General features: G+C 45.0%; 2 protein-coding genes across 2 annotated transcripts; one reads left to right on the top strand and one right to left on the bottom strand.

Annotated features, from left to right (window-relative positions):
- Positions 1-3,096: 3,096 nt before the first annotated feature.
- On the bottom strand, positions 3,097-4,380 carry LOC149070805 (uncharacterized protein F54H12.2-like). Its single transcript, XM_089248809.1, has one exon. It carries the CDS (start codon positions 4,378-4,380, stop codon positions 3,097-3,099), a length of 1,284 nt encoding a protein of 427 aa, XP_089104935.1.
- A 2,397-nt stretch (positions 4,381-6,777) lies between these two features.
- LOC149070804 (uncharacterized) lies at positions 6,778-10,317 on the top strand. Its single transcript, XM_089248808.1, has one exon. The coding sequence runs from the start codon at positions 6,778-6,780 to the stop codon at positions 10,315-10,317; it is 3,540 nt and encodes a 1,179-aa protein (XP_089104934.1).
- The last annotated feature ends 1,025 nt before the right edge of the window (positions 10,318-11,342 follow it).

The following is an 11,342-nucleotide window of genomic DNA, read 5'->3' as shown; positions in this document are numbered from 1 at the left end:
ACGAGGAGAATTTCGTCAAACAATGTATGAGCATGAATAAGCGTATAATGGACGAAGCTGGACCGAGTGGTTATGCTCCACCAGAGAAGAAGAAAAAGGTCAGTGTTTTCTTTTAATTTTTTTTTTTTTATTGGTAGAACTTTTCCGATTCATTATTTTATTTCATGTCGCGAGGTAAATTTATTTCGACACAAGAATTCAAATACATAGAAAAAAATATATTTTATTCAGTTGTATATGAGTACATCCGCAGACTCGTGAATCAATTTATACATTTGCGAACTGGTGAGATTAACGGCTTTCGTAGTGGGTGCATTTCCGCTAAAATAGCGTATATCGTAGGTTTTATTGCAATACGTGAGAAAAATATTTCCTCCCAGCGGAAGAGAGGAATTACATCTTTCAAAGTCCATTTGATTTTTATATGTTGTTGCTATAAGAGTAAATAATATAACAATCAGTATCGTGAATATGGCGAACATTCTCTTGTGTCTTATCAGTTCTCCATGACTCTCCAATTCGTAGGACCAGCAGCTCGGTAAATCGAATGACGGTACATCCGTTTTCCATGCGATTCCCTGCTTTCTATTGTTTTGATCGTAGATCACGGCTTCCACTGTTGTTGGCATTTCAAAGCTCTAACCAAATATGTTTCAAAAATGGGTTTTTTATATAATCTCTCGGAGCTCCGGTTTCTTCTAGTGCTTTCAAGAAAATCTCTTGACCCACCACGGGTGATTTTCTTCGACCGACCACACTTGATATCAAATCGCGAATGTCGCTTCCTTTGATGAGTCTGCTCTTATAAACGATCGAGCCGTTAGAATTAATTTTTAATACGTTCGGATGCTTATTTATATGCGTGATAATTTTTTCTGAGTGCCCTCTTTGCGATTTCGGGACAGAAATCAGAGCTATTGGTGATTCGTCAACTTTATTTTTCTTCTCTTTTTTTACTTCTTGAATTTTCGGTTCTGGTAACCGCGGTGGATTATTCTCGGCGACGTTGATTCTCTTGTTCAGCATATTCTGATAGAGTTTAATTTTTATAGCTTCGGGCTCCTTGCTTCGCAGTATTTTCAACATCTCGTTGTCCAACTCAGAAAGCTGCTCTTTTGTGGTCACATGACGCGATAACAATTGTTCTGGAACCAGAGCGAATTTCTGTGCGTGCTCCATTATCTCGTGAACAAAGTGGCGAGGGTTTGTATGGCGGCTGGGATTAACTGGAACAAAAAACCTCCTTTCTGAATCAGCACGCGCTTTTTCTCGTATAGCGGCGTCTTTTTGCAGGCGAGTTTGCGAAGTGTATTTCTGTGTCTTTTCAGTTTATTTTTCTGTTTTGAGGATAACGGTATGACACCCTTCAAAATATTGAGTGGGCACTCGCAGACTGTCTTTAATGCTGATTTCGGTAATTTCTTCAACAAATCCTTGCGTTTATTCCTCGGACAGGCAGAGAGTAGACGAAGCACTTGTTGCTTCTCCAATGCCATACTTTTAAATAACGGTATTTTTATTCCAACCATATGCTATATGCTATAGCCTTCTTCAGTGCGCAGTGCTTTATCGTGCTTTCGTGGCGACAACAGTTCGCGCTCACTTCTGGCAAGTCCACAATATTGGGGCAGAGAATGGCATCGAGATTATAAACCTTTAACCCGTACTGTTGCAGTAGCATCCGGCACTTGTCGTGGCCTTTCGCATACAATACGACTTTTGATAATCGATGCAAATGTTGCTCCAGCATTTCAAAGGGTACATCACCCGCCGACCACGATATTTCGTGTATGTTGTTGGTGACGTAGAGACATTGGTGTATATCTCTAGGAGATAATTCCGAAAATTTTTTGGGCGGTTTGTATACAGAGTGAAAATTCTCTCTCGAATGCATGAAGCACCACGCCAACTCCTTGATTATGAATGTTCTATCCGACAGCTGGAAACCCTCGACCTCTATCACTGCCGTCATTTTCAAAAATGGAAAGTTTCATTTCCTGGGTTTATAGATATATTGCGTCTGCCCAGGTAACACGTTAGTGCGCAGGCGCATTTCTTCCTCCGTCTCGGGTCGTAAATCTACCATTAAATACGAATACGGTTTTTTCGTGCTATCCTCGAACACCTCGTTGAAAAATTTGATTTTGCTGGGAAACAGCTGACGTCCCAGGTGGGTCACTTGACTGACATCTCTTCTATTTTTGAATAGAAACATATACTGTGCGTTCAGAGAAACGTTTCTCATTTCCCGCCCCTGATGAAACACGTTCTGCACAATGAAAATCACAGTCAATTTTCTGTGGTGGCTGTATTTTGTGAAAAGGTTTGCTAATTTTTTCTCGCCGGATAGCTCGTTCATGAGATCATCTAAAATCACCAAGCTGTCTTCTTCCACGCTTTCGAAATTGCTCCCCTCTCGAAATTCCACGTAGTCTTCCATGTCTTCGAACAGGGCCTGATATTCGCCGTAAAACCATATAACGCACTTCGGGTGAGGTTCTCGAAACATTTCGTTTCTGTGTTTTAATAGTTCTCTGAGAAAATATGTTTTTCCCGAACCGGTAGGTCCGGCAATGAGCACGGTGCTCGGATGTGTCAGCTTGAAAGGTTCCATAGTAAATGACAAAAAATTACAATGCATTTTTTATTTAACAGAAAAATTTTTCTTTACAAAGCTTGCTACGCGCATATCGTTTTGCATATTAAAACGCGATACAATATTATTCATACTTTCGCCGATACATCGAGAATAGATAAAAAAAATCACATAGTGACCGCACACGGTTGTCTTATCTGATTGTAACATGACGTCATTATAGTCGACGCGCGAGTAGCGTCGTAGAAATCTGTTTATGTGTCCCTTCTTGAAATAGGTGGGCGGGTTCCCGTAAGAGTCGAAGAAATCAGCTCTCGCTTCGTTTTCGATGTAAATAGCCAACCAGTGCGTTCCGGGTTCGTTCTCTCTGTCCGTGTTCACAACCAGTGCAGCGGGATACGCGATCACATTTTCGGGTAAATTATCACTCGCAAAAACACCTAGGAAAGCCTTTCGTGTGTGGGGGTGTGTCGAGAGGGCGCGCTCTATCTGTTTAGTGTTCATCCCGCAAAGTCACACAAGACGCTTCTGGACTTTGTTATTTCCACCAGCGATTCGAATTCGGCAAATATGATAACCGACACGGTCTTGGTCAAGGCTGAGGAGAACTTGAGTTCCACTCGCAGATTACCCTGCTTTTGTAGGTGCACGTGTCCGCAGTCGCTCATGTCGGGTATCAGGTTGAAAGCGAAGAGGCTGTAACCGCCGGCTTCGTATTCTTCTCTGCTCACGTCACATCCTTTATCTTCTCCGGGCCTTCCGGTGCCCACGAAGAGTGTGTTGTAGGCTCTGATGACGTGTCTGTTCCTAAAGTCTGGTTGTAGCGACGTGTGGGGGACGGGTCTTCCATCGATAGAAACAGAAACAAAGTTGACGTTGTTGTGCTTGAAGTCGAAGGGGTTTAAACCGAACGTTCCGTTGAATGCTTCCGTGTCCACCATGCCCATAACCAATCGCTTAGGCATGACACCCAGAAATACGTTATCTTGCACGAAACTCATGCTTCCCATGGATATCGAATAGACCTTGCATATCACGCGGTTAATGCAATATTTGGCTGTTGTTTTCTCGAGCGCCATGGCATGCGCTACAGCCACAGCAGGATTCATTCTTACTTTGCGCACAAAAATACTCGCTTGTTCGATAACCACGTCGCAACCCTGAGCAGCAGTGATCAGAAAGAACTCGGGTTTCGATCGAACCAATCTCATCTTCAAGTCCACGAGAGAGAGCATCAGCTTCGGTTGATAGAATATGTCTACGTGAGGCACGCCCATCATTTCAAAAGAATTTTCCGCGAGTTTTGCTCTCTTCTTGGCCCCTTCGTTCTTGGTGAGGTCAGACATGTGACCTGCAGTGTCCTTGTAGTACCCCTCGGCTGTCAGGGGTCCTCTCTTTGCATCCGATCCGTAGTTAAGCAGTGTTTCCAGGTAAGCTCGATACGGATAAGTGTGTGATGAGTTCGTGAGCGTTCTCCCGTTCAGCGAGACGTCAATCTGGGAGAAGAGGGAGTGTAGGAAATTATTCGCCGTCGATACGGCTTCGTCGGATTCTGGTTTTGTCACCTTTACTCTGACATACAGCTGAGTGGCAGAAAGGTCTATGTATTCTTCGGCACTACCGGCCACGTGAAATTCGAGGGGGGCCCCCGAATCACGCACTTGAGATATGGGATGGTACTGCACCCACTCGGCTGATTCTATAGAGGTTTCCGTGGGTGGCACCGTGAACAGATCGGCTTCGCTTTTCAAACATTCATGAGAATTTTCGTGGATTAAAGCCATCGCTGAATATATCGGATGTCGACAGCTTTCTAGCTCTCTTCTTACTGACAGTTTTCTTGACGAGTCTCTTCCTTTTATTCTTTCCTCCGAGCATGGATTTGACTTTACTGGCCGCCCTATCCGTGAGAGACCTTCCGGCTTCCTTGGCACGGTCGCGAGCAGCTATCTTTGCGTCTTTTCCTTGAACGATGTCGTTGGCGAAATCTACGCCCGAGCGTAACAGTTGAGATCCCACGGCCTTGGCACCTCGCTTCAACAGCGGTACGGCCGATCTGAAGAGAGAGCTGAATATGGACCCGAGGCCATAACCTCTTTGCAGAGCGCTACCCTGATAATATCCGAGTCCGTTTCCAGCCTGTGTCAGATAGTAATCGTTGATGCTGTGGGCACAGCTCCGGTACGGCTTATAATGCATGTCGCAGTCTAAAGTGTAGTTTCACTATCACCTTTCCACGTTGAAATGTGAAAAACTTGCCCATGTGCGTCCTTAAATACATGTGAACGATGTCGAAACTCTTTCTGGCTAGCGGCATGTAATGGGCGCGTTCGAAAGACACGCTGACTATATCCCCATCTTGACCGCTAGTTTTCACGATTCTCAGTAGCGGTGCGTAGGTGTTACCCACGACCTGAGGTTCAACCAGGTTGCAGTACACGTACAAGAGATGAAAGTCCAATTTAGGATCCGCTGTGAAAGGGCCGTCGACGATGGTCGGGCCCTCTATCAGGCCGGGCTCGAAACCCAAGTTTTCAGCTATGCCGTGTCTGAGTCTGAGCTTGGCGTCTTTCTTGAGATTCACCTTCACTTTTTTCGTGACTTTGTTGTACGTCACACCGATCTTGTCTTGAAAATTTTGAGTGGATATGGCTTTGATCAGTTCAGGGGTCGTCTCGTAGAAACCCGGGGCTATGCGACCGGTCTTCATTACCTTGTTACCGACATCGAATTCGAAAGTGTTTGTCTCTTTAGTGATGTTGTGGAACGAATGGGGATAAATTATCTCTGACAGTGCGACTTCCATCTCGGATTCGAACTCCAGGGTGTTTGGGAGTTTAACCACGAAATTCGAGAGCGTGTTGTCTGGAAAAAAGTCCATGGAGGCATCGCTGGGTAAAGTGAGATAGAAAGAAGCCATCTCGAAAATGACAGATGCGTGCGCTGTTTCCGGGTTTTTATAGCACTACCCACGAGTTGAATTTTTTCGGATACCCGCGAAATTTCACGAGGTACTGGACTATTCCTTTTCTTCTCCTCTTCTTCAAAACTTTTTCTATCGGGAATTTCTCTCCCATCTTAACACCGACCATCTCTTCGGCGTAGAAGGTGCCCTTGATTTCTTCCCCCATCAGATCTTTGAGTCGGTAAACGGGAATTTCCCTTCTAACGCACTCGCTCACCACGAATATCTCCTCGGTGAAATTGGACTCGTAACCCCTCTCGAAAGTGTGCTTCGATCTGCTAATGCGCACGTGATCACCCACTTTAAACTTACATTCTTGTTTCTTGGATGTATTCCCATAGAGATTGTTCCACACCTCAGACTCGTTTCCGGGGTTCACGTCGACCGGTCTCATTTTTATAGATCTGTGATACCTGTGATTGTAACTCCACACGAGATCTTCGATCATGTCGATGTAGCGATAAGTATTCTTGGCAGTGAAGTACTTGTACATCCAGTTTCTGAGCGACCTGTTCCACCTCTCCACCACGCTGGCTTTGATCTGTTCGTTCTCCGTAGTGAAAAACTTGATGCCCTGGCGCTTTAGATAACGCTGTACTGGCGCGGCTATAAACTCTCGCCCCTTATCGCTCTGTAGCGCCACTGGTTGACGTTGTTGAAAGATGCTTTCTAAAGCTTTGACAACGTTGTCACCGGTCTTTCTTTTGAGGGGTATGACGAAACCATACTTGGAGAAGACGTCGATGCATGTTAAAAGATAGTTGTAACCGTCGTTGTGAATGGATAGATTACGCATGTCCACCAAATCGATTTGAAATTGACTGCTCAGACCGGCCACTATTGTTTTGTTGCGGGGAAACACTTTTTTAATGGACCTGTGTAACGTGTACGCTCTCTCGCCAGCCAACCAATCTCTGATTTCTTTTTTCTTTGATGACTTGAGCACGCGCTTGAGGGCGGATACGCCACCGAAACTAGCGGGAAGACGTGGGTTTCTGTATCTCTCATCCATTGCTTGTGTTAGACTTACGTGTCCTACATTCCCTTTTTATTTGTTTTTCAGGAGCGACACCTATGCGAGACGTGCGGCAAGGAGTTTTCCCTACGTCGGAATCTAAACCGTCATAGGTTGACGCATGGTGAACGCCAGCACAAATGCATGGAGTGCGGTGCAGCTTTTCACCGCAATAGTCACCTCATGCGCCACCAACGCAACATGGGCCACGCCCCCCAAAGAGCACCCCAGCTTGGAGGAGCAGCACCACCGCAGCAGGGAGCATCACCTCATCTTGGAGGAGCATCCCAGCAAGGCGGGGAAGCGGCCCAGCCTGGGGCATCGAACCATCACCGAGCACCACCGCAGCAAGGGGCAGGAAGGCAAGTCAGGCGTGCTTTAGGCATGTTATCCACTCACGAACTGACCCCCACACCAGACACAGAGATGGACATGACTACCTTCCTCGACAGCGTGAGAGGGGAATTGACACAGCGCTTGGGGGAAGATATGATCACTCATAGATCATTAAAGTGGAATTTAGTTGCGACTGCTGTGTTTTCGAGGAGGGGTAGTGACGGGGAAGACGAGTTCTGCAGCGGGTATCTCCGCAGCAAGATGCTCACCACTTTAGATATCGAGCAAATCGATGAACAGCTGCAGGAAGCCTTCGATAAGGTAAAGCAGGCGACAGAGGATTTCGAGGGCTGTGGGAGTGGGTGGGTGCTCGAGCGGGTGCTCTTGCTTGAGCTGAACACAAGTAGGTATCAACCACTGGGTGCAGCTAGTTACATCACATTGCCAAATGGGGTAGCCAACAGGGGAGCCATCATCAACATCAAGAACCACGACGAGAAATGCTTCCTCTGGTCGGTGTTGGCTGCCCTACACCCAGTGCAAGTACATCCCGAAAGGGTGAACCAATACACGCAGTTTGAGAACGAGCTTGATACCACAGCTCTCAAATACCCGGTGACCCTAAACCAGATTGGTAAATTCGAAGTGTCGAACTCTCTGCGTATAAATGTTTTTGGGTGCGAGGGGATGGAAGTTTTCCCTCTTAGGATAAGCGAGGCGTCATCGCAGACCATCATTAATCTGCTACTCATCAGCAACGAGACAACGGCCCATTATTGTTTAATCAAAAATATGTCTCGTTTGCTATCATACACCACGAAGCATAAAGGTGCTTCTTATTTCTGTAATTACTGCCTTCAAAAATTCTCCACCCGTGAAAAACACAATGCACACATATCGCATTGTCGCGAGCATGGTCCGCAGCGCGTCACTTATCCTAGTGAGGGGGATAACATCATGTTTTACAAAAATCACCATTTCCAACTTCATGTCCCCTACATCATATATGCAGATTTCGAGGCAATCCTGGAACTTGTAGAAGGATGCGATCCGAACCCCTCGTTTTCCAACACCACGCAGAAACATCATCACCGCCCCTGCGGTTTTGCATATACACTTGTGGGACCCGATGGGTTGTATGTGAAAGAGCCCAAAGTTTATAGGGGTGAGGATTGCATCAGTGAATTTTTCCGGTGCATCATCAATGAAGAGCGGTTTGTCATGAGCCAGTTAGATAACCCGGTGCCTATGCGGATGACTGCTCATGATCAAAAAAGTTTCAGCGAAGCCTACACTTGCATGGTTTGTGAGCAACCCCTGGGCGATGATAGGGTTCGTGACCACTGTCACATTACTGGGGCGTACAGGGCCGCACTCCACCAGAAGTGCAATCTCCAACTGCGGCTTAGGAGATTCATACCGGTGATTTTTCACAATCTGCAAAACTATGATGCTCACTTTCTGGTGAAAGGTTTGAGCGAATATCCAAACCGAAGGATCGAAGTGATCGGGAGGAACATGGAGAAGTTTATCTCCTTTTCTCTCGGTCGCTTGCGATTCTTGGACTCAAACCAGTTCCTCAATGCGTCATTAGAATCCCTTGTGAAGACTATGGAGCCCGGTGATTTTCTAAACTTGTCCAAATGCTTCGGGGGTAAAAGTCATTACCTTCGAAGAAAAGGTATATATCCATATGAGTATTTGAACTCGTTCAGTAAATTTAATGACCCAGTGCTGCCCCCAAAAGAGGCCTTTTACACCTCTCTTGGGGATCAACATATTTCCGATGAGGATTATGAGTACGCACATGACGTTTGGAGAGAGTTCGAGCTTGCTAATCTCGGTGATTACCACGATCTGTATGTAAAGACAGATGTGCTTCTCCTCGGGGATGTGTTCGAGCGTTTCAGGAGGCTGTGTGAAGGCAACTTCAAGATAGACCCTGTGCACACGTATACATCCCCTGGATTGGCTTTCAATGCGTGCCTGAGGATGACCGGTGCCAAGCTTGAGCTGATCACTGACCCGGACATGCACCTCTTTTTGGAGAAAGCTGTGAGGGGTGGTGTGTCAGTTATCTCCAAACGATATGCGCGGGCAAATAATCCTCTCGTATCCGGTTATAATCCCAGTGAACCAACTTCTTATATTATGTATTTCGATGTAAATAATTTATATGGTAAATGTATGATGGAGTCTCTCCCGGTGAGCGATTTTAGATGGTTGTCACCGAGTGAGATCAGCGAGATCGACTTTTTAGCTGTGGACGACAACGCCGCCAAGGGTTACATACTCGAGGTCAGCATGGAATACCCGGTGAATCTGCACGATAGTCACAATTGTTACCCCCTAGCAGCTGAGAACATAGAGATAACCCCAGAAATGTTGTCACCGTATGTGCAGAGACTCGGTGGCAAACCATCTAAAAAGCTCGCTCCGAATCTGATGAATAAAACTTCATACGTCATCCACTACCGTTGTTTAAAATTATACACCTCGCTGGGGATGAAGCTGACGGGTGTTCAACGTGCTATCGAGTTTACTCAGGAGCCGTGGATTCGACCATACATAGCGTTCAACACCGAGAAGCGAAAGCAAGCTCGGTGTGAGTTTGAGAAGGACTTTTACAAACTTCTCAACAACGCTGTGTATGGGAAGTCCCTAGAAAACCTGCGAAAGCACGTTGACATCCGTTTGGCCAACAACCAGAAGAGCTTGAGGAAGCTCACATCATCCCCAGCGTTCGAAGATTTTCGTATAATCACCGGTGATCTAGCTGTGGTAAGGATGAACAAAATCAAAATTCATTTGGATAGACCAATCTATACCGGTGTGACTATTCTAGACCTATCCAAATACATCATGGCAGATTTTCATTATAATTTTATGAAAAGAAAGTATGGATCCAATGTTGAAGTTTTATTCACAGATACGGACTCGTTCTTATACGAGATTAAAACCGGTGATGTATATAGGGATATGCGGGAGGAGCTTCATCTATTCGACACTTCGAATTACCCCAGTGACCATCCTCTGTTCAGCCTGAAGAACAAGAAAGTGGTGGGTTTGATGAAGGATGAGAACGGCGGCGAACCCGTTGTGGAATTCGTTGGTCTCCGCGCTAAAATGTACTCGATGACCACAGCAGTCGCGGAGAAAAAGACCGCAAAGGGGGTAGTTCGCGCAGTGGTTAAAAAACATCTAAAGCACGAGGACTACTTGGCTTGTCTAAGTAGCAAGGCCACCATAAAAAATAACATGATTAAAATTGCATCAAAACATCACCAGCTGCAGACGGTGGTCATGAGGAAGACGACGCTATGCCCCCGTGATGACAAACGATATATTCTCGGTGATGGTATAAATACATATGCATATGGACACTACGCGATCCCCACGACGTAGTGTTTTGTAAATATTTTTTCTTGTAAATATTATCTTTCTTGTAAATTTTTTTTTTATTACTCAACTATTCAATGTATATATCTTTAATCATGTAAATAAATGAAAACTTGATTCATATAGAATGACTCTGTAATTTATTATCGTTGTGTTTATTTTTCTTTACAGCTAACTTGGAAAAAAAAAATGGGGGGGGGGATATGTTGAAAACTTTCTAGAAAAGTCATCTTTGAGTAAAAGTGTGTTAAAAAAAATTACAAACGATAATTTTTGTACGATCCCTATTTAATTTTCTAATGAGTGACGTCATTTAAAAAAAATTACAAACGATAATTTATATACATCCCCCTATTTAATTAAGGGGGGGGGGACATGTGAGCGCCATCTAGCGGAGGGCAGCGGAAGACATCCACTCGTAAGGTGGGGAGTGCCTATTGTCCTGGTGGGGAGTAAGTGGGGAGTGCCTATTGTCCTGAAAACCCCATTTTTCCCCTACTCAGCACCACACTAGGTTATCAATTATGGTGTTGGCTGAAAGAGACATTTGTCGGAAGATGACCATGGAGTTCAAACTTGAGCTTGGGGATTCGACTGAAGAAAAGAAAGTCAAGTGGAAAAATGTTAATAAAGAGCGAAAAAATCATTAACAAAAAAGAGAAAAAATTTTTTTTCTTCTTCAGAAACCATCTTCTCTAGAGATAAAGCACTTGTTTGGAAGTGCGTGAAAGGAGGTGTGTTGAGATGAATTAAGCATTGAATAGCTAAGAGTTGAATAACAGTGAAAAGTATTGTATTTACCCGTGCGTGCTTTTATTTATATCCACTCGCACTTTCCATTCAAAATTATTTCGATGTGTAAACATTTTCGAAAATGAAAACACCGTCACATAATAAATCCGTCATAAAAAATGCCGTAAATGTAATCATGCCGCCCTAGGTGGCCGCCTCATGCCTGGCGTCGGCCCTGCGCAAGTTACAGGTTCTATCCTCTTATACGCTTCCGACTGGATCTGTGAACACTTGCCTTG

This window comes from Pholcus phalangioides, unplaced genomic scaffold, assembly GCF_987345545.1.
Source record: "Pholcus phalangioides strain wild (caught in Gottingen) unplaced genomic scaffold, Ppha-v1.0 ptg000020l_1, whole genome shotgun sequence".
NCBI classification, from domain to species: domain Eukaryota; kingdom Metazoa; phylum Arthropoda; class Arachnida; order Araneae; family Pholcidae; genus Pholcus; species Pholcus phalangioides.
The sequence above is the reverse complement of the archived record's forward strand: the minus strand, read 5'-3'. Positions and strand labels throughout refer to the sequence as shown.

What these genes read in the sequence shown, in the direction of transcription:
- LOC149070804 (XM_089248808.1), top strand. Translation starts at nt 6,778, where the DNA reads ATGGGCCACGCCCCCCAAAGAGCACCCCAGCTTGGAGGAGCAGCACCA.
- LOC149070805 (XM_089248809.1), bottom strand. Translation starts at nt 4,380, where the DNA reads ATGGCTTTAATCCACGAAAATTCTCATGAATGTTTGAAAAGCGAAGCC.